Below are 26,659 nucleotides of genomic sequence, written 5' to 3'. Positions count from 1 at the left end.
CCAAAGTTTATTATTCCTTTCGTTTTGTGAAACTGGGTGGAACTGAATTGCCTTCAGCTGAGAAGGCATAAATCATCTCCCTTAGCTCAACTCTTGTTCAAGGGGTGGAAGAAAAAGAGTAGATTTCCTGAGTATTGGTTAGATGAATTTAACATAGTGGCTTTTAAGCCCTTTTCTTATTAAATCTTGGAATTTGTTGTTCAGATGACATCTCACTTGGAAGCTCTTTTGGTTGAAACGGGATGGGTTGAGAAGTTAGGATTTAATCTGGTAAATACCTGGAGGACAGAAAAGAGCTAGGGCGACCCTATAGAATCTACTATAATGGCCCACTCACCATTCAGTCGTAAGCACTGAGCTGAACGTGTATACCAAGCACTGTCATGTGTTGTCTAGATATAGGATTACAAGCTAAACTAGGACAGTAATGGTGGGAGTGAGCAGGGTGAATTGAAAGGATATTTCTGAAGAACAATCGAGTAGTCTTTGTTTCTAAATTGCTATTTCAAAAACAATGCTAAGGTGGACATTTTTGTACACACATCTTAATGCACATTGTCAGTCTCCCCAAGGCAGGAGTTCTCAAACTTTTTGATCTCGGGACTCCTTTACTTCCTTAAGAATTATTAAGGACCACAAAGAGCTTTTATTTTTGTGGATTATTTCTGTAGATATTTACAATATTCAAAATTAAAAATTTAAGAAGATTTATTATTTTAGTTAATAATGATATACCTATAATAAATCAATTATATGTCACCTAAATAATATTTTTTAATTGTGGTAAAAATATATGTAACAAAACATACGACATCTTAACAGTTTCTGCACGTACAATTCAGTGACATTGATGACATTCTTCAAGTTGCACAACCATTCTCGCTATCCTCTCCCAAATTATTCTACCACCATTAACGTAAGCAAAAACTCCCCCTTTTCCACCTCCATCCCACCCCTGGTAACCACTAATAATCTTTGGTTTTGTATATTTGCTTATTTCGTATCCATGAGACATACAGATTTGCCCTTTCGTGACTGATTTATTTTACTCAGAATGATTTCAAGGTTCATCCATGTTGTGGCATACATCAGGACTTCATTTCTCATTATGGCTGGGTAGTTGTTATGGATTGAATTGTGTCCCCAAAAATATGTTGTAAATCCTAACCTCTATGCCTGTGATTATAATCCCGTTTGGGAATGGGTTGACTTTGTTATATTAATAAGGCATAATCAGTGTAGGCTATATCTTGAGTCAGTCTCTATTGAGATATAAAGAAGATTAAATGTAAGCTAGCAGAGAGAGACAGGAGAAGAGACATACCAGGCCACATGAAGATCACCGAGGAACCAGGACCTTCCCCCAGAGCCAACAGAGAAAGCCTTCCCTTAGAGCTGGCAGTGTGAATTTGGACTTCTAGCTTCCTAAACTGTGAAAAAATAAATTTGTTTGTTCAAGCCACCCACTTGCGGTATTTCTGTTAGAGCAGCACTAGACAACTAAGACAGAATCTGGTACTGAGAAGTGGGGGTGCTGCTCTAACAGATACCTACTATGTGGAAGTGGTTTTGGAATTGGGCAATGGGTAGAGGCTAGAAAAGTTTTAAGGTGCCTGTAGGGTCGCTGTGAGTCGGAATCGACTTGATGGCAATGGGTTTGAATAGTAAAAGCCTAGATTGCCTTGAATTATGGTAGAATTATGGATGTCAAAGGCAGTTCTGGTGAGGGCTCAAAAGGAAGTGAGGAGAGCTATAGAGAAAGTCTCTGTCATCTTAGAGAATACATACGGCACCAGCAACATAACATTGCTAGAAATGTGGACGTTAAATGTGCTTCTGGTGAGGCTTTAAAAGAAAATAACGAATGTGGGATTGGACAGTGGTGGAAGGGTGATGTTTTTCATGCAGTTGCAGAAAACTTGTCTGAAGTACGTTCCAACGTTTGGTGGAAGGTAAAACTTGTAAGTGATGAACTTGGAAATTTGGCTGAGGAGATTTCTAAACAAGATCTTGAAGGGGCTGTGTGGTTTCTCCTTGCCGCTTATAGTAAAATTTGAGACGAAACAGATGAACTTAAAAATGAAAAAATAACTTAAAGATTTGGAAAATTCTATTTGTACAAACTAAGGACACGTGTCCTAGAATTTTCACCAAGGACATGGCTGTACAATCTTTTGTTAAAGAGACTAAGTCTGTGACTAATGGATCTAACCAACTACCACAGCAGAAAACCCATCTGCTTAGACGAAGGGAACAGAGAAAGAACAGGAAGGAAAGAATACTGTCTGTCTCTTGGAATCCTACAGCCAGGAAACAGGCCAAAGGAGCTACATCTCTTTTCCTCCAAGAAAAGAAAAGGATCATCCCTGGAGCAGCTCGGAAATCAGCAGAACTGTTGGAAGGAGTATGGAAGCAGGGCTGCATCGGTTTCAGAGGCCGTAATCACGGTTTCCTTAGTTTGAGTCAGGTCTTCACCAGCTCAGCTTTGGAGTGTAGAGCTGCAGTTCCTGAGTGCTAGGGGGATTGGGCTGCTGCCCAAAGCTGAGGGGGCAGAGCTGTCATGCCCAAGGGTCAGAAGAACAGGGCCTGCCAGAGCCGAGGAAGTGGGGTCGCCAGTCAGATGTGCTAGGAGCATGGGGCCGCCAAAGCTGAGGGAACAAGAGTTTCCTTCCCAGTAGGCCTAGAAGGTGGAGCTGAAGCTCAGGGCCAAGGGGCCTCCACCCAGAATCCAGAGAGCATAGCCAACATTCAGAGTCTGGAGGGCGGGTCCCTTGCCCAGATGGTCCCAAAGAACAGAATTATTTTTAAGCCTTGAGAGCTAATATAAATTTTCTGCTGGATTTTGGGCTTGCTTGGTGCTCGTTATTCCTTATTTCCCTCCAGTTTCTCCCGTTTGTAATGGAAATGCCTATCTTATGCCTGTCCCATGGAGGTACTTTGGAAACAGATAATTTGTAGTCTAGATTTTGCAAGTTCACAGATGAAGAGGAATTTTACTCCAGGATGTCCATACCAAAACCCATTGCCATCAAGTTGATTCTAACTCATAGCTACCCTATAGTACAGAGTAGAACTGCCCCCATAGAGTTTCCAAGGAGCACCTTGTGGATTTGAACTCCAACCCTTTGGTTAGCAGCCGTAGCACTTAACCATTATGCCACCAGGGTTTCCAGGATGTAATACACCTAAAGTCTCACTCATACTTGATTTAGATGTTTCAGAAGATAAGATTTTGGACTTGGAGTTGATATAAGACTTTTGGGATGATATAATGGGGTGAAAGTGTTTTTGCCTGTGGCAGAGAATGAATTTGGGAGTGCCAAAGGGTGGAATGTTGTGGATTGAATTATGTCCTCAAAAAATATGTGTCACAAATCCTAACCTGTATGTCTGTGTTTGTGATCCCATTTGGGAATGGGTTGTCTTTGTTTAATGAGACAGAATCAGGGTTGGGTGTTTCTTGAATCAATCTCTTTTGAGACATAAAAGAGACTAAACAAAGCAAAGGAGAGAAGCAGAGACGGGAGAAGATAGATGACATGGCACATGAAGATCACCAAGGAACAGAGCCAACAAAGAGAGAAAGCTTTCGCCTAGAGCTAGTGCCATGGATTTGGACTTCTAGCCTCCTAAACTGGGAAAAAATAAATTTCTGTTTGTTAAAGCCACCCACTTGTGATATTTCTGTTATAGCAGCACTAAGTAACTAAACCCATCGTAACTAAGTAACTGAGATAGTAGTATTTCATTGTTTTGTTTATTTATTCATCTGTTGATGAACAGTTTGGTTGTTTCCACCTTTTGGCTGTTATGAAAAGTACTGCAATGATCATTGGTGTACAGGTTTCTGTTTGTGTTCCAGCCTTCACTTCTTCTGGGTTTATATCTAGGATTGGAATTCCTAGGTATTATGGTAGTTCTATGTTCAGCTTTTTGAGGAACTGCCAAAATGCTTTTCCACAGTTTTTGTACCATTTTACATCCCACCAGCAATGGCTGGGGGTTCCAGTTTCTCCACAATCTGAACATCACCTATTACTTTCTGTTTTGTTGTTGTTTTTGATCATTGCCATTCTAATAGGAGGAAGGTAGTATCTCATTGCAGTTTTGATTTGCATCTCTCTAGGGTTTTCTGGGTTAATGACTAATGAGTATCTTTTCACGTGCTTTTTGGTCACTTGCCTATCTTCTTTGGTGAAATGTCTGTTTAAGTCCTTTGCCTAATTTTTGATTGTCTTTTTGTTAAGTATCAGTAACATTTTTTATGAAAAATAACTTTTCTGAAACAACAAAGCTAGTGAAAAAATGGTTTTGTTTTACATTTTTGCAAATTTCTTTAATGTCTGGCTTAGTAGAAGACAGCTGGATTCTCATACACCTTCTCCTCATTTATCAACATGGTTAAGTTCCTAAGACCAAGTCATTATGCAAAATAAGCATTATGCAAAAATGGAGGATGACCACATCAGATCACAAAATGGAGAATGACTACATTATTACAAAAAAAAAACAAAACCCACTGCCGTCGAGTCGATTCCAACTCAAAGCGACCCTATAGGACAGAGTAGAACTGCCCCATAGGGTTTCCAAGGATCGCCTGGTGGATTCGAACTGCCAACCTCTTGGTTAGCAGCTGCAGCACTTAACCACTACACCGCCAGGGTTTCTACATCATTACATAACTGCCAAATTACATTATTACATAACTGCCAAACCACTGAGAACCTTGGCCCAGCCAAGTTGGCAAACAACCTTAACCATCACAGCTAGCATCACTCTTGCCTTGCACCTTAGTGCTTGTTACTGCCAGACTTATGTTGTTAATGTGCAAAATAATTGGATAGTAGATTTTTGACTATTGTCGTAAATGCTAAATGTCAGATAATGAGATAGTCGACAACTGAGGAGAAGGTGTTAGCTTTTGCATTCAATCTGTTGTGATATTGTTTTAGTTGAAGCATGTGAAGAAAATGTCCCCTCTCATGAATATGGAAAAGGAGTATTTTAGTAGCCTTTTCAGGTAATTGTGGATATTCTTTTATCTGAAATCATATCAACGAACTGTACTCTTTGGCATTAAAATCAATTGGTCTGTCTTGTCCTTTGAATGAATCTTTTACCCATGTATGATTTTGTAACATCATACATTGGTCTTTGGAAAATAACAATTTAGTAAGTTACATAGAGCTTCCAAATATTGACATTTCATTATACAATATCCAAAAAATTGGATTCATTAATATCACCACCGCTCTCATCAGAAAAGTATATAACAAAGCTACAGTATAGTAGTGGATATAGATTTTCTAAAACTTTATCTTGCACCTGAAAGCTCAAGTTTTATCATTGGCCATAGGTCCTGTCACTTGTTTTTCTTGAAGTGACAGGCTTAGGTCTTTCATTTTTAAGAAAATATGCCAGATACTCAAGTCTGAATGACCGTAGTTTGTCATTCAGACTTTGAGGTAAAAGTGGTGTTCCAGGAAAGTCTCACAACTCAATCACACAGGTGCTTCTCCTTAAAACAGCCTTTATATCCCAGTATGCAACAGATATGCTTTACATGGTGTCATGGATTGAATTGTGTTCCCCCAAAATGTGTGTCAATGTGGCTGGACCATGATTCCCAGTATTGTGTGATTGTCCTCCATTTTGTGATTGATATGATTTTCATGTGTGTTGTAAATCCTAATCTCTGCCTGTGGCTAATGAGGCAAGATTGAGTTATGTTGAAGAGGATTAGGGTGGGATATAATACCCTTTCTCAGATCATATCCCTGAACCAATGTAAAGGGAGTTTCCCTGGGATGTGACCTGTATCACCTTTTATCTTACAAGAGATGAAAGAAGCAAGCAGAGAGTTGGGGGACTTCATACTACCAACAAAGCAGCACAAGGAGAAGAGTGTGTCCTTTGGACCCGAGGTTCCTGCACGAAGAAGCTCCTAGACCAGGGGAAGATTGATGGCAAGGGCCTTCCTCCAGAACCTACAGAGAAAGACTTCCCCTAGAGCTGAGTCCCTGAATTCAGACTTGTAGCCTGCTAGACTGTGAGAGAACATACTTCTGTTTGTTGAAGCCATCCACTTGTGGTATTTCTGTCACAGCAAGCACTAGATAACTAAGACACTTGTAGTTCCCATTTCATCACACAGAATTTAAAAAGATGGGTACTTGATAACCAAATTAATAATTCTTAATGCTTTACCAAGGACATGCTTAAATGAAACTGACCTTTTTTTTTTAACTGTGAAGTTGTGGTTGAAGAACATAATGACGAGTAGTATGGTTTGGTGCCACTGCCCTGTTTTGTGTTAAGGCATCAGCAATTTTATCTGCCACTGCTTTTGCATCATCAGTGCAGATGTCAGCACAGTGAACAAGTCAGATAACTTATTATTATGAAAGGATCCCTAGGTGGTGCAAACAGTTAATGTGCTCAGCCACTAACTGAAAGGTTAGAGGTTCGAGTCCACCCAGAGATGCCTCAACAGAAAGGCCTGGAGATCTACTTTGAAACAATTAGCCATTGAAAACCCTATGGAGCACAGTTCTACCCTGACACACATGGGTAGACCCATGAGTCAGAATCCACCTGAGAGCAACTGTTTTTTGTTTTGTTTTTTAATGAAAATCGTTTTGCCTTCATAGGTTCCCCAAAAGGGTCTTAGGTATCCATAGGGGTTCATGCGCTACACTTTGAAAACTGTTGCCGTAGAGCATGTACTTAGAAGTAGAGCTTCTGAGTCAAAAGGTCAGACGCGTACCTTTGACATTACTAGAGATTGCCAAATATCTCACCAAAGTAGCTCATTAGCAGCATGAGTGTTTCTGTGTCCTCACATCCTCACCAACACTTGTTATTATCAGACTTTAAATTTAGACCTGTCTGAAGGGCATGAAATGGTATCCTGTTTTTAATTCACATTCCCTCATTTCCAATGAATTTGACATGTTCTTATACATCTATTAACCATTTTTCTTTCTTAAATGAGTTGGATTTTTTTTTTTTTGGCTATAATCTTTTTGTTAATTTGTATATTTTTTGTATATTTTGATTACCAATACTTTGTTAATTGTATGTATTATAGATTCCTTCTCCTAGTCTGTGGGTTGCCATTTAGTTTTATGTTGTCTTTTATCGTATATTTTGAGTGTTAATTTTATCAAATGTGAAATCTTCTCCCATATGGTTAAAGCTTTCCTTCCTTCACTTGGCCTAATATCCTTGGAATTTATTTTTATATATGGCTTGAGGTAGCAATCTAGTATTTTTTCTATACGTATAGTCAGTTGTCTTAGCACTCTTAATAACTAGTCCTTTCCCCACACATTTGTGGTGCCTCCTTGTTATCATATACCAAGTTCCCATATATAAATAGGTTTGCTTCCGAGCTCTATTCTGTTCCATTGTTTTATATGTCTGTCACTCCACAGTGCTGATTTTTGTTTTGTTTTCTTTTAAATGAGAGCACTTGCTTCTCATTTTTTTCTTTAAAAACTTCTTGGATCTTATACCCTTCTATAGACATTTTAGGATCTGCTGTCGAGGTCCACAAAACTATTAGGATTTTGACTGGAAATGGGTTGAGTTTATATATTGATTTGGAAAGATTTAACATCTTTAAAATAATGAGTCTTTCCATCAATAAACATGGAATATTACTTCCTTATTTAGGTTTTCCTTTATGTCCTTTAATGATGTTTATAATTTCTTTTATTTATTGAGCACCTGCTCTTAGCCAGCCACTCTTTTAGGCCTTAAGGAAGGCTAAAAACAGTAAATAATCATGCAACTTACCTTCTATTAGTTTGTTCCCTAAAAGTCTTCCATATTCTTTAATTGAAATTTTTATTGAGCTAACTGTAGATTCACGTGCAGCCACAAAAAATAACCAGAGAGCTCTCGTGTACCCATTACTCCATTTGCTCCAAGGGTAACATCTGGCAAAAGTATAGTACAATATTATAATTTTGATATTGATACAATGTCCTTCTCAAAGTCGTATTTTCATATTTTTTTACTTGTACTCGTTTCTGTGTGTGTGAGTATATTTAGTTCTTTACAATTTTATCCCATGTGTAGGCTTGTGTACCCATCACCACTTTCAAGATACAAAACAGTTCATCACAAGGGTCCTTCATGTTTCCCTTTTATAAGCTGCTGGTAACTGCTAATCTATTGCTACTTTTAAATTTTTGTCATTTCAAGAATACTAAATATAGTATATAAGTGGAATCATAAAGTTTGTAACCTTTTGGGATTGGCTCTTTTCACTCACCAGAGATTGTTCAGATAAAGGAAATCTTACTGACTTGTCCTCAAGTTCACTGATTCTGTCCTCTCTCATCTGCGCTCTTATTTACTATTGACCCCATCTAGTGAGTTTTTTTGATTATCTGTTATTGTCTTTTCGATTCTATAGATGCCATGTGTTTGCTCTAACTTCTGTTTATTTATTTGTTTCTGGAGAGTTTGTAATCAACTGTTTAAGCATTTTGTGATGGCTGCTTTATAATTTTGTCTTTATAGTTTGTTGTTGAGAATATAAATAGGAAAAGGTACACTAATTCAGCAGTTTCTACATGAACAATTCAGTGACATTGATTACATTCTTCCAGTCGTGCAAATTATTCTCACCCTCCTTTTCTGAGCTGTTCTACCCTAATTAACATAAATTCAGTGCCCCCTAAGGTTCCTATCTAATCTTTCGAATCGATGTTGTCAATTCGATCCCGTATAGATAGTTTTTAAAAGAGCGTAATGCTCAAGACAGACCATTTTTACTATGTAACCTAAACTACTGTTCAGTTTTAAGATGATTTCAGGGGATATTTTGGGTTTAAGGCTTAAAGATTATCTCAGGGCAATAGTTTCAGCGGTTCGTCCACCCTAATGGCTTCAGAAAGTCTAGGGTACATGAGAATTTGAAATTCTCTTCTGCATTTTATCCCTTTTGGTCAGAATTCTTCTATGGAATCTTTGATCAAAATGTTCAGTAATGGTAGCTAGGCACCATTCAGTTCTTGTCTCATAGCAAAGAAGGCAGTTGTTCATGGAGATGATTAGCCACACATTCCGTATCTTCCTCCTATTCCAGACTCTCCTTTCTCTGTTGCTGCAGGTGAATAGCAACCAATTGTGCCTTGGTTGGGCACTTACAAGCTTTTAAGACCTCAGGTGCTGTGCAACAAACTAGAAGGTAGAACAGAAGCACTAAACATGTTAGTAGGCCAGTTAACTGGGATGTCCCATGAAGCCATGACCTTAAACCTCCAAAAAGAAGAACCAAAACCCATGAGGTGTTTGAAGCTTCAGCAGCTACTCTGTTTTGTTTGTTTTTGTATTTTTTTTGCTTTTGCTATTATATTAGATAATCCATTGTTAAAAGGTAAACCTGACAGCATTGCCTCTGCTTGTTCTTCTCAGAATTTTGTGGTTTTAATTTGCACATTTAGGTCCATAATCCATTTTGAACTTGTTTTTGTGTATGTATGGTATGAGGCATGGATCCTGTTTCATTTTTCTGCATGTGGAAATCCAGTTTTCCCAGCACCATTTACTGAAGCAACTTTTCTTTTCCCATCAAATGGATTTAGCATCCTTGTCAAAAATCAGTTGACCATAAACGTGTGGGTTTATGTCTGGACTCTCAGTTCTGTTCCATTGGTCTGTGCATCTATTGTTACACCAGTACCTAACTATTTTGATTACTGTAGCTATATAATATGTTTTAAAATCAGGAAATGTGAGTCCTCCTACTTTGTTCTTCTCTCTCAGTGTTGTTTTAGCTATTCAGAGCCTCTTGCCATTCCATATAAAGCTGAGGGTTGATTTTTCTGTATCTGTAAAGAAAGCTGTTGGAATTTTGATCGGGATTATGTCAAATCTGTAGATCACTTTGGGTAGTATTGACATCTTAACAATATTAAGTCTTCCAATCCATGAACATGGAACATCTTTCCATTTATTTAAGTCTTCTTTAATCTCTTTCAGCAGTGTCTTATAGTTTTCATTGTATAAGTTCTCACATCCCTGGTTAGATTTATTCCTAGGTATTTTATTCTCTTAGATGCTATTGTAAATGGAATTGTTTCCCTAATTTCCCTCTCAGATTTCTCATTGCTTGTGTATAGGACTCAACGGATTTTGGCTTGTTAAACCTTGTACCCTGCAACTTTGCTAAATTCCTCTATTAGCTCTAGAAGTTTTCTTGAGGACTCTTTGGGATGTTGTATATGTAAGATCATATCATCTACAAATAGAGATCATTTTACTTCTTTTCCAGTCTGAATAACTTTTATTCTTTTTCTTGTCTTACTGCTCTTGCTAGGACTTCTAATACAATATTGAATAGAAGTGGTAAGAGCGGGCACCCTTGTCTTGTTCTTCATTAAGTATAATGTTGGCTATTGGCTTTTCATATATGCCCTGAATCATATTGAGGAATTTCCCTTCTATTCCAATCATCTTTAGGGTTTTCATCAAGAAAAGGTGTTGGATTTTATCAAATACTTTCTCTGTATCCATAGAGGTGATCATGTGGTTCTTTTACTTTGTTCTGTTGATGTGGTGTGTTACATTGATTTTCTGATGTCAAACCATGCCTGCATTCCTGGAATAAATCTTACTTGGTCATGGCATACGACTCTCTTAATATGCGATTGGATTCTGTTCGCTAGTATTTTTTTGACGATTTTTGCATCTGTATTCATAAGAGATATTGCCAGTAGTTTTCTTTTCTTGTGTGTTTGTCTAGTTTTGGTATCAGAGTTATGTTTGCTTCATACAGTGAATTTGGGAGTATTCCTTTCTTCTCTATCTTTTGGAAGAGTTTAAACAGTATTGGTGTCAGTTCTTCTCTAAATGTTTTGTAGAATTCCCCAGAGAAGCCATCTGGTCCAGGACTTTTTTTTTATTGGGAAGTTTTTGATTACTGGTTTGATCTCTCCAGTTGTTATGGATCTCTTGAGACTTTCTGTTTCCTCTTGAGCCAGTTTGCGTAGTTTGTGTGCTTCTAAGAATTTGTCCATTTCATCTAGGTTATCCAGTTTGTTGCCATACAGTTGTTGCTGTACAATTCTTGTCAGCTAACTCCAACATTTGATTTATCTCAGTGTTGGCATCGGTCGATTGTCCTTTCCCACTGAAGTTGTGATTTTCCTGGTTGTTGGAATGACAGGTAATTTTCACTTGTATCCTGGACATCTTGCCTATTATGTTAGGAAACTCCAGGTCCTATTTAAATATTTAGTAGTCACCTTGTTTAGATTTAGCGCGCAGGTCCTGGTCCATTTTTGTTGCCTGATGTTCCAATGACAGTTTAGTTTTCAGAGCTTTTGCAGTGTCAGTTTATCTGGTGCCTCTGGGACTCCCACCCATCTGTGCTTATACTGTCAGAGTGATTAGAGGAGGTTTTCTCAGGCTGGGCTACTTGGTGTCTACTGGTGGGGGAGGGGAGTCACAAGTTTGGGGCATCAGAGGGACTTCGGGACACCAAAGGGACTTCACTGGCCAGGCACTTTTGGTGGGATTCCCCTGCCTAAAGAGTATGGAGCACACTTCCCAGGCTGTGCTTATTGAGGCAGGATCCCCTCTGCCAGTGCCCCTTGGCCACCCTGGAGTCTCTGCCTAGAGGGGTAGAGAGAGGAGAGTCTTAGGTACTAGGAGAAAAATAGGCTTCTGGGATTGAGAGTTTTTAATCATGAATTGATGTTGACTTTTATTCCATGCTTTTTCTGCACCTGTTGAAATACGTTTAAACTGTTTGCCAAATGGAACTATTTTTACATCTGTGCTTTAAGCCCTACTGAGTCATGGTATATTTTATTTATACACATACACACACATTAGATTTAGTTTCCTAATATTTAGGATTTTTTCTTCTATACTCATGATTGAGGTCAGACTGTAATTTCCCTTTTGTACCCTGTCCTTGTCCTATTTTGTTATCAAAGTTAGACTAGGTAATGAGTTGAAGAGCTTTCCCTCTATTTCTTTTTTTCCTGGAATAGTTTATATAATGTAGGAGTTATCTGTTTGTAGGAGATCGGGTAGAACTTATGTATAAACCACCAAGTCATTGTGCTGTTTGTGGGTAGATTTTTTTTTAAGTCAAGCAGTCTTTACAATTAATTGGCTATGAAGGACTGTGGGAGGAACCAAAGGAGATGATTACTCCACTCTTCCTCAAAAGTCAGATAATAATTCTAGTAACGTTTTAGCACCAAAGAAGGAAAGAGTCATTTTATCGTTGATGTGACTATGAAGAATCAGTTCTTTAGAAAGCAGATAATGATAATTGGGAGGGAGGCAGAGCTAATCAGGTTCTAAAGCTGCCCTGAGTGATCACAGTGTATGTGCCTGTAAAATACAGCATCGATAAATTCATAGGAGAATGTAAAATCCTCATTAAAGCTGAATGTTTAGGTCTTTAATTCATCTCTAGTACTGAGATGCTAATGTAGAGCAATAGAAAATCACTTTAGTTTAATCCCTCTAATTTCTTCATGTCTGGAAAAAAGTCTAATGAACCAGAAGCGCTCAAAAATCAGATAAACCATCTCTTTGGAATTTTCTGCTGGAAAAACTAGCAATGGCATGCATGTGGTCCAGCTTCTTTAGCCATATAATTCAAGCATATCATATTCCAAAATGCGGCAAAGCCACCGTATCCGATCAAAACAACCCCAACAGTACTGGCTAGTTTCCTTTTATTAGAAGTTATGCCAGTGATGCTGAAATAAACCCCATTGATTACCTTCTGTTTTATTTTTGATAGTTGCAGATTTCTCAGATAGTCACATGTGTGTGTTTTGGTACAGAACCAATACCTTTCACAAACTTCTGAAGAATAGCTTCCAAACTCAATATTTCACTTCACTTTAAGCTGATAAAATTCTTGCTCTGGGCTAAGCTGGTGTTAGATATTATATTGTATCTTTTAGCTGGAGAAGAAGGTAGCCTTCTAATCCTTAGAGCTATTATTTCTGCAAAAACAATAAATCTGCTTTTATCACTCATTAGTCAACTGGAGGGAAGCTTTTCTTTTTAGGATACTCTCCTTCCTAAGAACTTTATCTCCCATGCATCTGTCAGTTTGTCGTATTGTGGGGGATCGCGTGTTGCTATGATGCTGGAAGCTATGCCACCGGTATTCGAATACCAGCAGGGTCACCCATGGCGGACAGGTTTCAGCTGAGCTTCCAGACTAAGAGAAATAACATTGTGGATAATGGGAATTCCAGAACAATTAATTGTGCTCATGAGGAATCTCTACATGGATCAAGAGGCAGTCGTTCGAACAGAACAAGGGGATACTGCATGGTGTAAAGTCAGGAAAGGTGTGCATCAGGTTGTATCCTCTCATCATACGTATTCAATCTGTATGCTGAGCAGATAATCCGAGAAGCTGAACTATATGAAGAAGAGCAGGGCATCAGGATTGGAGGAAGACTCATTAACAACCTGCAATATACAGATGATACAACCTTGCTTGCTAAAAGCGAAGAGGACTTGAAGCACTTACTGATGAAGATCAAAGACCACAGCCTTCAATATGTATTACACTTCCACATAAAGGAAATAAAAATCCTCACAGCTGAACCAATAAGCAACATCGTGATAAACAGAGAAAAGATTGAAGTTGTCAAGGATTTCATTTTACTTGGATCCACAATCAGCAACCATAGAAGCAGCAGTCAAAAAATCAAACAACGCATCGCATTGGGCAAATCAGCTGCAAAAGACCTCTTTAAGTGTTGAAAAGCAAAGATGACATCTTGAGGTCTAAAGTGCACCTGACTTAAGCCACGGTGTTTTCAGTTGCCTCATGTCCAGGCGAAAGCTGGACAACGAATAACAAAGACCAAAAAAGAATTGACACCTTTGAATTGTGGTGCTGGAGAATATTGAATGTACCATGGACTGCCAAAAGAATGAACAAATCTGTTTTGGAAGAAGTACAACCAGAATGCTCCTTAGAAGCAAGAATGGCGAGACTACATCTGACATACTTAGGACACGTTATCAGTCCTGGAGAAGGATGTCATGCTTGGTAGAGGGTCAGCAAAAAAGAGGAAGACCCTCAACAGGATGGATTGACATAGTGGCTGCAACAGCAGGCTTAAGCATAGCAACAATTGTGAGGATGGCACATGATCGGGCAGTGTTTCGTTCTGTTGTACATTGGATTGCTATGAGTTGGAACCAGCTCGACGGCACCTAATAACAACAACAAGAACTTTATGCAAGTAGCCAGCTAGCACTTAGGCTAAGATAGCTCCATGCTCTTCCAGGCTTTTACCCAACATAGCGTACCAGTTGCATTTGAGTTGATTCCAGTTCATGGTGACTCCATGTGTTACAGAGTAGAACTGTGCTCCATAGGGTTTTCAAGGTTGTCTTCTGAGATGCCTCTGGGTGAGGTTGAACTGCCAACCTTTCAGTTAGTAGTAGCCCAACCCTTAACCAATTGCACCACCCAGGGACTTCCAACATACTGTTTTTAAAAAAAAAAAAAAAAAAAACCCATTGCCTTCCAGCCGATTCTGACTGATAGCGACCCTATAGGACAGAGTAGAACTGCCCCATTGGGTTTCCAAGGCTGTGTAATCTTTATGGAAGCAGACTGCCACATCTTTTTCCTGCAGAGCAGCTGGTAGTTTTGAACCACCAACCTTTCAGTTAGCAGCTGAACACTTAACCACTGCACCACCAGGGCTCCTCAACATACTCAACATACTATAAGGGGCTTCAAATCAGACTACCAAGAAGGAAGTATGAGGTGTTATTGCTTAGCATCCTCACAGAAAGTTATGATGCAAGTCAAAGATCAAAAAGTTAGTTTAAATGTGTGGATTAAACTTTTTCAAGGAAGTATTGACCTGACATCACCTTTGTTCTTATAGAGCTCAAGTGGTAAATTAACTGACTTCCTGAGCTTCTACACACTCCCTTCAACAGTCATGCATCACCCTGTCCATAAGAGCCTCAAAGCTGCGTACTCCTTCTACAACGTTCACACGGAGACACCCCTCTTAGACCTCATGAATGACGCGCTCATTATAGCCAAGTTGGTAAGCAACTCATTGCTTCTTTGTGCCATTTTCTGAAAATACTATGTCAGGACATATAAAACATCTCACTGTATTTTTTCCACACTGGTGGAATTCATTCCAGATATTTTTTACTGTTGACTATCATTCAAAGGAATAATTTTGATAAGAGTTTCTTTTAAAATTTTAGTGGCTATTTTTGTCATTAATTCTTTTGCCAACTTAAAAAACAAGAAGATATTTTGTACTTATCAGATACATCTAACACTTCTATAATAATATATAAAGCCCATAATGTAAGGAAAATACATGAGAGTTACAGTGTATAATTAGCAGCAATAAATTTTTTGTTTCAATTTAGTCTCTGAATTTTAAAATGAAAGGAATTCAATTCAAAATATACCTTACTATACTGTGCTACTTTTCTCTTTCCTCTGTGTAGAAGTTGGGATAATTGTCAGATTCTTGCTACAAATGATTTTTTCTTTAAAAAAGAAATTGAAATCAGCATTTTGATGTAATTATTGAATGTGAGAAAATATTGCTTGTAAGACATTGAGAAGAGCACAAGAAAAGCATCTTCCTAGTATTTGATAAGACGTTTTAAAAGCTGTCTTACTTAGGGATCCAGAAATCAACATTACCCTCAGATTCTTTGGTCCTGTTGCCCATTTTCAGCTGTTTCACAAAAAAGGCCAGTAATCATTTAAGGCAAAACCCCCAAGAAACTTCACCTGCACCACATTTTACATGTTATCTTATCATTGTCTAATATATTAAAGAAATTTGATTTTAACTATGAAAATTTTACTGAAATTAATTCTCAGTATCAACCCAAGACAAAACATACTATTTAAAGTCTTTACAACTTTGATTCCTTGCTGTAGCTTCAGCTAAGTCAAAAATTAGAACGTTCAATAACTAACAGTCTCTGGAGATGGAGCCCCCTTAGTTCCTCTAAAACAGGTACAAAATATTTTTGAAATCTTAATAATTGTTTTACTATGTCAGAGTTAGCCCTCACACCAGATTTTTTGATTCAGCATTTCTGGATTATCTTGGTGACTCCACCAAATTCACTATTAGTTTAGCAAGAGTTTTGAACTGAATTCTTAAACTACACTGTATATTGCAGGCATCAATATTTGAGCTTTTAATAATTAAATGTTATACCAAAATGCATAATGTAGAAAGCACTCTAGTCCTTTGGTATTTTTAAATTCTTTTTACATTGGCAGAAAGGATTTGATGTATTCAATGCACTAGATTTGATGGAAAATAAGACATTCTTGGAAAAACTCAAGTTTGGTATAGGAGATGGCAATTTGCAATATTACTTATACAACTGGAGGTGTCCAGGAACAGATTCTGAAAAGGTAAGTGACATGGACACAGAGTTTGTACAGAGAAGAAATACATTTACCTAGAAAACCCCATGCTTACTTCCCTTAGGATTTTTAAGAGGTTTTGTTTTTTGGGGTTTTTTTTTAAATACAGATCTATTGTAATTCATTATCATTTAAATTTTCTTGATTACTTGTTCTCACTATTCCATTTCTTCCCTTCCTGTAGGTTGGACTCGTATTACAGTAGTTGGATAGTTTTATTTCTAGAACTCTGACATCATCATTTGTTAATATTCTATTTAATGATTCCTGGAACTGCCATTCCAAAGAAGAATAAAAGCACAACTTAAGTGAAATTGAAGCAGTTGATAACAATCAGAAAAGATGAAAAAACATCCGTATGTGACCAATGCTGACACTTCTAGCTAGAACATAAAATTTCATCCTTTTTGCACTGTTTAGCCATTTGTGGGAGGGATGAAAGGGTATAAAGAGCACATTCCTCTAACTTTCAGTTTTTTGGTTGTCTCTTGATGAAGAGAAGGTATTTTTCCACTCTGTAGCAAAGGGGCTGTTTTTGTATGGACTGCAAAGAAGTTATGGAATCACGTAAGAAATTCTTTGCTATTGTGTGAAGATAGACTGCTGCATTTCTATTTATTAAGTGGTGGTATACTTGTCAGTCTAAGAGAATCAAGGATCCATTCTGAAAATTTTTACTTACATTGCCTCACATGATAATTGTAAGGAAAATTTATGGAATCAACACTTTCATAACACAATGACAAGTGGTGAATATTTAAGCGTGGAGCAATATCAAAGTGTGCTGGTGACTGGTACGTTTATTTCTCCATAAGCAAAGTTGCCAAATCAATAAAGACACAAATTTCTACTTTGATCTTTACAGATCAGTGAACCTGGTTCAAAAGCAAAGTTTTGTGCAAACATTAAGTGTGCTCTCTGAAAGAGTATACACCCATGACTGACTAGACTTTTCTGCTGCTGCTCAAACTCGTTTCTTCTCAGCAACATCAAGGTTATGTGAGGAAAAGAAAATAAAAGCTCTAAAGTCAAAAGAAATGCCCAGTGGAATTTATTAGTACTATCAGGACATTGAGAGTTTGAATATTTTTATTGCTTATGCACAATTGCACATATTCCTTTAAGCTGACTTTATCATGAACGCTGCCATGCTAATGGAAAATGTCTTATTTGTAAATAAGTATTCATAATTTTGTTACTGATGGTGTTTTTATCTAGAATTTGAAAAAGCCTCACAGTGTACATATTTATGTATATATTGCCAATAGTCCAAGGAGGAAAAAAGATGCTAAATGAGGCCACACAGATTGGCCTTGACTCAGATACCACAAAAGTAGATATACTTTTTCCTGCCTTTACTGTACCAGTGCCTAGGCTGTTCAGTCCAGAAAAAATTAATTTTTTAGACAACATAATAGCATTTCTTCATGTTATCAGTAGTCTTGTGAAGCCAGTCAATACCAGGGGTCAGTAAACCATGGCCCCTGGGAAAATCTGGCTAAGGAATGGTTTTTACCTTTTTGAATGGTTGGGGGCTGGGGCAAAAGGGTAACATTTTGTGACATGTCAAATTTCAGGGTCCATAAAGTTTTTTGAGAACACAGCTATATTCATTTATATATTGCCTTTTGGCTTTACACAACAAATATAGTTGAATTGCTGCAACAGACTAGCCAACAAGCCTAAAATCTATACTATCTGGCCCTTTACAGAAGTTTGTTGACCTCTGAGTTACATTAGGCCTCGAGTTGAAAGCTTTCTACATCTCGCCCTTATCCTAATGACTACCCCACAGCTTGTGGGATCCCTAGGACTACCACTAGAGGGGACACCTGGGCCACAGAGTAGTGCATAGTTAGGACTAGCACTGTTCACTTTATTGAAGATGCAGTGGAAGACTTCCTATTTACCAAAAACCAAACCTGTTGCCATTGAGTCGATTCCGACTCATAGAACTGCCCCACAGAGTTTCCAAGGAGCACCTGGTGGATTTAAACTGCTGGCCTTTTTTTAGCAGCCATAGCACTTAAGCACTACACAACCAGGATTTCCAACTTCCTATTTAGGACGGCTCAAACCCAGTTGCATTACCATTCTTTAATAGGGATAAAGGTTTCAAGAAGCAAAACAAACTTTTTGAGACACCAGCATTAAGTAAAGGTGATTTTAACTTAATTTGGAGTCAAGGCTTTTGTTGGGAACTGTGTCCCACTCATTTTTATAGCAGTCTCATACGAAGTAGGTTTTCAAATAATTGCAGAATTGCCAGTTTGTCATGAGCTTACCTCATAATGAAACTGTTCCTTTGAAGAGTCATTTACAGGGTTCCAATTGTTTTAGAATTCTTAAACAGAGTTATCTTAAAATTATTAATGATAGATTTGTCTTGCTGTCATTTAAGCAGATTACCAATGAACTTTTAAAATAGAGAACTGGTAGAACTGCTTGTTTATAACGTAGCTATTAAAACATTCAATTTAAATGTAATATATAATGTCTTACAGATTCAAAAGACCTTGTTCTGCATTCTATAACCAAAATAGTCTATGAAGTATTCTTCCTTTTTTTCCCCCCCAAGATGGCACTAAGTGAAAAATGTTAATGAACTAAAGTACCATAATCTATAATACAACCAGAATTTACGATGAAAATTAATTTTGGCAAACCCACAGCTTCCCCCTGAATTACAGACGGTAACTTAGGCTCCACGGTGCTCCATTTCCTGACGTGAAGGGCACTCTATAATTGCCCAGGCCCACCTCTTTGCCATAGTTCACCTGAAAAAAAAAACGAAAACCCTTGCCGTCAAGTCGATTCTGACCCATAGCAACCCTGTAGCACTGAGTAGGACTGTCCCATATGGTTTCCAAGGAGCGTCTGGTGGATTCAAACTGCTGACTTTTCTTGGTTAGCAGCCAAGCTCTTAACCACTGTGATACTTCATCTAACTACCATAACACTTTTTATACACGTTAGGTACACCTAAGAAAATAAGTCAACCATGTGAAGGGGTGAATTCTAACTGGCTGAAAGACCTTGTCTGACCTTTTCTGCAGATATTAAGTCCTTCTCCCAAGCCTGTGCCATCCTACAAAGAAAGGCAAATTGACATGAAGTAAAAAAAAGATGTTTCTGAAGACAGCATATTTAGCATCTAGTAACTCCCTTAAAACTAATAATGCATCTCCAATCCAGTTTCACTTACCCTGCTAACTAGAACCAGGTTGACTGTGGCACATTTTTCAAGTTTGATAGAAAACATGAAGTGTTACAGGATACAGATGTTCTTGGTGACATCGTACCAGCCTTTTTAAAAAGTAAATTTACATAAGCACGGACATTAGTGTCAATAAACGTTGGTTTTGATATTCACACTTTTGAATATTTTCTGCAGTTAGCATTTTTAAAGCTCAGCGTATCTGTGCTATACAGAGTCTTACATGTTTGAAAGGAACATTAGCAAACAGTACCCTAAGAACACAGGTAAGAGTAGCTCATTTTATTAGTTCCAAGGTTTCTTTACAGGTGTCAGTTTACAAATTCTGTAAAATAAGTTTTTTCAAGGTTACTTTGAAGTAGTTTTTTTACTTTTGGGTGGTTTTCTTATCTTATTAGGGTTTGGAATTATTTTCTTTATTTTCAGGGGTTGTAACACTACAGCAGAACCCTGCTGACCTTCAACCAGCTTCCGCTTATGTTTAGAGAGGTCTTCAGATGAAGTTTCCAAAATCTCTTTGTCTTGCCTTCCCAAAAATTCAGTCTCTTGATTTTCCCTCGAGTCTTCAATTCTGTCTGGAAGCCATGGTACATTTAAACTGGGTACTCTGGGAATTATAGCTTTTATTTCATCAACAAAGTCAGCGGTATTCTTTTTGAACCCCAAGGCTAGGACACATTTCAAGCCAATGACAGGTGCAATTCTCTCACTGAGGCGGGGAACCTGGCAAGCAGGCACAGCTCTGCATAAGCTTAACTGAATCAAGTGTGAGGTGATGATGGCAGGCTTGACTGACTTACACACCAGGACTAAAAGCAGGTCGTTCCTCTCCAGCGCTCTGGTCACTTCATTGACTCCAATGGCAAGCTGCTTCCTGACGTGCACGGGAGTCCACCCTGACACTTGTTGGTTATCATCTGGCTTTTTCTCTTTCAGATCTTCACTAATATCGACATCTATGTTACATTTTTCTCTGCTTTGCTTTTGGAAAGAAGGCTGTTTTTTCCTTTTCTTATCCTCAATCTTCCGAAGTCCAATATACTGAAATCTGTCTTCAAGTGTCTGTAATATGAAGTGCATATCCTCTCTCTCTAGAGAACTCCAGCAGATAGTATATGGATTGTTCAATGATGTCTTTACAACTAAAGGTCTTGTCTTCCGAACAGATCCCCTCCCAGCTTGAGGAGCTGCAGCCATTCTGAAAATCCTTCATAGAGAAGCAAAATGACAAAGGAAAATTAATGTTAATTAGAAATGCATGTCCTAAGAGTATCGTGGTTGTACTTTCTGATTCTTGACCAGCTATAGCAAGCCTAATTATATAGGTCCAATTATGTGAGCATACACTTAACCTCTCTTTTAAGGTTAAGTAATTTTACTTTCCTCCATTTTCTCGTATTGACTTTGTCTTTTATTCATATGTAGGTAGTATGTTTTACATTATTGAAATCAGACTGAAATTCTATTTGTTCATTTCACTTATTAAAAATGTTCCATGTTTCTACTTGTTCACAATTATCCTTTTGGCGGCTGTATGGCATTAATCTTAAAGATTTGTTATCACTTTCTAAATTGCTCTCTAGTTGGATTTTCATTCATTCAACAACTACTCAATGAGTGCCTGCGAAGGGAAGGCAACACTGTAGATACTTTCAGTGGCGAACAAGTCACTGTCTGCACAGAGCTCACAATCTGAGGACCACAGAGACCTTTGTTGTTGTTACATGCCGTCGAGTCAACTTCAACTCATACTGCCCCATGTGACAGAGTAGAACTGCCTCATAGAGTTTTCTAGGCTGTAGTCTTCATGGAGGAGCCCTGGTGGCACAGTGGTTAAGTGCTGAGCTGCTAACCAAAAGGTTGGTAATTCAAACGCACCAGCCACTCTGGGGGAGAAAAATGTGGCAGTCTGCTTCTGTGAAGATTTACAGCCTTAGAAACCCTATGGAGCAGTTCTGTTCTATAGGGTTGCCATGAGTTGGAATCAGCTCAACAGCAGTGGGTTTGGAATCTTCACAGGAGCAAATTGCCAGGTCTTTCTCCTATGGAGCTGCTAGATAGGAATGAACTGCCCTTCTTTCAGTTAGCGGCTAAGCACTTAACCGCTTGGGGCACCAGGACTCCTGAAGACCCTTTGCCATTCATAATTACCAGGTGTGACTGTTTAAGACACTGGGACAGTAATACACGTACACAATTAAAAATCCAAACACTCTCATTCTGTGCCCTTGTTATTACAAATCTCTTCCTCCCTGGACCCCAGGCCACCTCCACAAGTGCATCACTGTTTCTTGTATATCCTTCCCAAAACACTGAGACAGATGGACATGTCCTTCTTTCCTATGCTTATTCCAAGCTCATTGTTCTGCCTGGCAGTTGACTAAACTAGGGAAACTTCATAATAAAATTTTAAAGATAGTAATCCATTAAGAAAAAATAAGAGTAATAATAAAAGGGATCCTTATGGGAGAAAATGTTATTAACCACTGGTCTAGGGAGTGTGTCCTGTTTATCTATCCCAGAGGCAACTGCATAGACCATTTTCTTTCCTGAATTTTCTTCCTCTCCTTCCAGGGACTTGGCTGAGAACCAGAGGGGCGCACTTGGCAGAACTAAAGGAATTTAAACAAGCTGACCTGGAAAAGTCTAGAGTGTGGGGAACAGTCCCTGTTTTCTTGGAACCAGATGACTGATGGTCCCTCGTTCCAGGTCATTATCCCACCTAGGCCTGCCCTCCCCTAAGTACCCCATGCAGGATTAAGTCCTCTCCAGTTAAATTTCCACTTACCAGGCTGGATACTGAGGTTGAAGAACAAGTGCCTGTGGAGTGAGCCAGAATTTATAAGGCACTTTCCCCACGTACTATTTGACTCTCACAGAATTCTTACAGAATCCTCAATGTGCGGGTGAGGAAACAGTCTCAGGTTAAATATCTTGCCCAAAGTGACTAGTTTTCCAAATACAAATTTTATGCTCTTTCAACACTAACTGCACCTCAAAAATCATTTGTGGCTTTTAAAAGCAAACAGATAGCTGGTCCTCACCCCAGATCCACTGAATTGCCATCTCTCGGGGATGGGGCCAGGGTATCTGTACTTGTAAAAATGCTTCCCAAGTGAACTTGAGAACCATAATTAGGAGTCACTGGTGTCGGACAGGCTACCTTTTCCCCATGTGACAGCCCTGAGAAATGGTCACCCCACCTCTACTGGTCTCCGATGTTCCTCCTAGTTACTTTCTCACAGAAAACCAAAATTCAGCTCCTTAGGGTTAGAAATGAAACCTCATTTGTGTCAGTATTACCCGCTGAATTTGATTCCAGGCCAGTGCACCTCAAGTACAGCCACTGCCATCTGTTGACGGAGGCTTGTGTATTGCTCGTATGCTGAACAAGTTTCAGCATAGCTTCCAGACTAAGATGAACAAGGAAGAAAGGCCTGCTGATCTGAAAACTAGCCAGTGAAAACCCTGTGGATCTCATCCCATTGTGTATGGGGTCACTGTGAGTCGGGGGCCAACCTGAACGGCAACTAACAATAACAGGCACCCAGTATCTCTGCTGCCTTCACACCAGCCTAACTGTACAGTCCTCCCCATTCTCCCCACCTCTACTCCCTGCTCCCCCTCAAGCTCAGAGAATCAGGAAGAAAAGTAGCTCATCCAAAGCCAATATACTGGTTGGCAGAGGCTGGCATCACATTGAAGATGGTCAAGAACAGGGAAATAAATGACTGAGTGGCCAGACACATGTAAATATAGCTCCTGCCAAACTGCAGGTCAGTTAATACATCTCAGCATTCGAACAACACGGGGTCGGTACTTACAGTCTTGTGCTCTGGAGGGATAGCAAGATATATATTAACTCCTCCTGTCTTCAAAATCTAGTGTGGAGACAAAGAGAGCCAGGTTGTTAGAATAATAAGAGTCTCATACAACATAATCCAAGAACAAAGCACAGGTAGTCCTTGACTTATGACAGGGTTCCATTCCTACAACTCTGGTAAATCAGTTCTGGCTTAAGTTAAATACCTCTGTTTTTTTCATTATTACCGCCTTTTATCATCAGTATCTTTATAATTCCAATCTACAACACTGTATGTAGTACGTATTACTAATGATTAAAAAAATAAGACGGTCATAAGTGCAGTTTGTCATAACTTGAATACATTATAAGCTGGGGACACCTGTACTGATAAAGTAACAGCTTTGGAGAAAGGGAGTGAAATGGGAAAGCCTCCCTCAGGTGTCTTTTGAGCTATGTTTTGGAGGTCTCTTATAGGATCAACTACAAACTCCTTAAGGTGATGTTCAAGGCCCTCCACACTCTGGCCCTGTCTCCCCACCAGCTTTTCTCCGTATGTCCCACCATGCACATTACACCCCAACACTGAATCACACACTATTTAATGAGGCCAGGAGTTTCTCACAACCATGCCTTTATTTGAATTATCCCCTCTGCCGGGAATAGCACTCCCATCCTCACCCCAGTGACCGCTTTCTTAAACATTTATAGATTATCCACAATGCACCAGGCCATAAACTATTAAACAGGTAAGTACAGGCACTGACCTCACTGAGCTTAGAGTCTATGAAGAAGACATGTCAAACAGGTAATAATAAATTAGGGAACAACAGAAGGCTAAAAGAACGTGTAACAGGCCTAACTTAACTTGCTAGTCCCTGGGTGGCACAAGCAGTTAAGCGCCTAATTACAAACCTAAAGGATGGTGGTTGAAAGCCACCCAGAGACAACACAGAAGACAGTCCTGGTGAGCTGCTTCCAAAAAGTCACAGCCTTGAATATCCTACATAACACAGTTCTACTCTGCACACATGGGGTCGTCAAGCCAGCAACTAACAACTTACTTTAGGGGGTCAGAAGTGACCTTTTACCCTATATCTGAAGAATACCTGCCAAAGGGAGTAAAAAAAAAAAAAACCAAAGGGAGTGAAAAAAAAAAAAACCAAAGGGAGTAAAAAAAAAAACTTACTTTAGGGGGTCAGAAGTGACATTTTACCCTATATCTGAAGAATACCTGCCAAAGGGAGTAAAAAAAAAAAAACGGAGTAGGAAGTAGAAAATGGTTTTCCAGGGAACAGCATTAAAGGAAATGAAACCACATCACTGTAGCAGAGAAGGTGGAGAAAGTGGTGAGGTATTAGGTAAGGCAGGTAAGAACAGATGGTGAGGACCCCTGCAAGCCTTGCAGTAGGAAGCGACTGTCACGTTTAAAGCAGAGGAACAGCATGACTAGAACGGTGTTACAAGGAGACTTCTGTGATTCAGGGCAAAGGACAGCCTGGAAGCGTGCAAGACTAGAAGCAGCAAAGAGGCTATGGGAGTAGGCCAGGTAAGAAATAGGGATGGTGGCCTGCACTGGAGCTGCCGCAGAGTGAATGGTGAGAAATACATGCTAGTTGAAATACGGGGTAAAACCTACTCAACCTACTGATCTACTAAGGAAGGACATAACTCTAACTGAAGGGATGATGGCAGCAGTTCTCCATCGCTGAATTCCTAAGAGTTGATCCTCCCGAGTATATGCCGCCACTGTACCTGGTACCTTCCTACTTTATTTGTTGTCGTGGTGTACCGTGGAGCCCATTCCGACTCATAGCGACCCCTGCAGGACAGCGCAGAACTGCCCCATAGAGTTTCCAAGACTACTCTTTATGGAAGGCCACTGCCCCATCTTTCTCCTGCAGAACGAGAGAGGCTGGTGGGTTCGAACTGCTGACCTTTCGGCTAGCAGCCCAGCGCTTAGCCACTGCGCCACCAGGGCTCCTTACTTTACCACTTAGCATAAGGAACTGTAATTATTTTTTTTGTCGTCTCTATTTCCAAACTGTGTAGGACTGAAAGGCTAGGGTCGCGTTTTATCTTTCCATTCCTAGTATCCAACAGATCCTCCACACAGGTTTGGGGGGAGATATTCCAGGCAGAGTGAGGATAGCTCGTCCCGGGCGAGAGCAGCCAGTCCGGGAAGGCGGGCGGGCGCAGCGGCGGCGCGACGGGCGTCCGGGAAAGCCGTAGACACTTTGTGTGTCAGGTGGGGGTGGGCACAGGCCCGATCCCACCCTGGACCGGCCCTCTTACCTCCTCTCCGTGCCCCTTCCCCAGCGCCAAATCAAGATGGCGACTGCGCGGCCACCGGCTCGCGAGGGCTGCGGCTACAAACTGGCCGCGATGCGTGTGCACAAAGCCCTCGCCTTTTCTCAGGCCCCGCCTTACAAATGGGGCGCTGCAGAATCGCTAAAATAATCTTTCAATTTCATTACCCTGAGTTAAACCACTCCCAATGGGGAAAGTAGGTCCAAAGAGCAGCGTGACGCGGAAGCGACAAAGCGAAAGCCAGCCTACAAACGCCTGAGAGTCGGCCCGGCGGTGAAACCTCCCGGCCGTGCCCTGAGCCGGCAGTGCGCAGGCGCGATATTTGTCTCGCGATACCTTCCGGTTGCTACGGTAACGTAATCGCCGTCTCGACTGCTCTGTGGCTTTTGAGCGAATGTTTTTATGGGTGAAAGTCCCTCAGGGCATCTTTTGTCGCCTTGGCACCTTCTTTGTTCTAACCCAAGTTCTACCTGAAACCCAGTGCCGTCGAGTCGATTCCGACTCATAGCGACCCTATAGAACAGAGTAGACCTGCCCCATAGAGTTTCCAGGGAGCGCCTGGCAGATTCGAACTTTACAGCGCCCATAAATCTGAGCGCACTATCTCTTCTCGCTTTTCTGTATTTGTCTTGCCTAGGCTTGCCTCAGAGACGGAGGGTAGCCCTGGTGACTCAGTGGTTAAAGCCGTAGGCTGCTCCAGGGGAGAAAGATATGGCCATCTGCTTTGGTAAATAAAGATTACAGCCTTGCAAGCCCTATGAGACTTCTGTCCGACAGGATCAATATAGGGTCGCTTTTTTATGAATAGGTGGGTTTATGAATAGGAATCAACTCGATGGCAACGGGTTTGTTTTTGCAAGAGATGTGATGAGTCCTGGTGGCGCAG

The 26,659-nt window shown here is 39.8% G+C and overlaps 2 protein-coding genes across 6 annotated transcripts in view; one reads left to right on the top strand and one right to left on the bottom strand.

The window, feature by feature from the left end:
- The window catches only part of NMT2 (N-myristoyltransferase 2), a 74,054-nt gene extending 53,801 nt beyond the window's left edge, over positions 1-20,253 (top strand). For both annotated transcript variants that reach the window (XM_064284882.1, XM_064284883.1), the window contains 3 exons: positions 14,910-15,077; positions 16,295-16,432; positions 16,629-20,253. In XM_064284882.1, the coding sequence (XP_064140952.1) occupies positions 14,910-15,077; positions 16,295-16,432; positions 16,629-16,649 (327 nt within the window). In that variant the 3' untranslated portion in view covers positions 16,650-20,253. The remainder of the gene's footprint in view (positions 1-14,909; positions 15,078-16,294; positions 16,433-16,628) is intronic.
- On the bottom strand, positions 19,929-26,051 carry RPP38 (ribonuclease P/MRP subunit p38). Of its 4 annotated transcripts, none has more exons than XM_010590707.3 (3): positions 25,941-26,051; positions 23,486-23,542; positions 19,929-20,868 (listed from the first exon to the last, which is right to left on the bottom strand). In XM_010590707.3, the coding sequence occupies exon 3, from the start codon at positions 20,856-20,858 to the stop codon at positions 20,010-20,012; it is 849 nt and encodes a 282-aa protein (XP_010589009.1). In that variant the 5' UTR covers positions 20,859-20,868; positions 23,486-23,542; positions 25,941-26,051; the 3' UTR covers positions 19,929-20,009. The 4 variants fall into 4 exon arrangements, with proteins under 4 accessions (XP_010589009.1, XP_010589008.1, XP_010589010.1 ...); XM_010590706.3 differs by having other exon boundaries at positions 25,759-26,034; XM_010590708.3 differs by lacking the exon at positions 25,941-26,051 and adding an exon at positions 24,653-25,752.
- Positions 26,052-26,659: the final 608 nt, after the last annotated feature.

The sequence above is a fragment of the Loxodonta africana genome, chromosome 4 (assembly GCF_030014295.1).
Source record: "Loxodonta africana isolate mLoxAfr1 chromosome 4, mLoxAfr1.hap2, whole genome shotgun sequence".
NCBI classification, from domain to species: Eukaryota; Metazoa; Chordata; class Mammalia; order Proboscidea; family Elephantidae; genus Loxodonta; species Loxodonta africana.
The sequence above is the reverse complement of the archived record's forward strand: the minus strand, read 5'-3'. Positions and strand labels throughout refer to the sequence as shown.

Bases quoted from the DNA above. Each gene is read 5' to 3' on its own strand.
- RPP38 (XM_010590707.3), bottom strand. From the start codon at position 20,858: ATGGCTGCAGCTCCTCAAGCTGGGAGGGGATCTGTTCGGAAGACAAGA.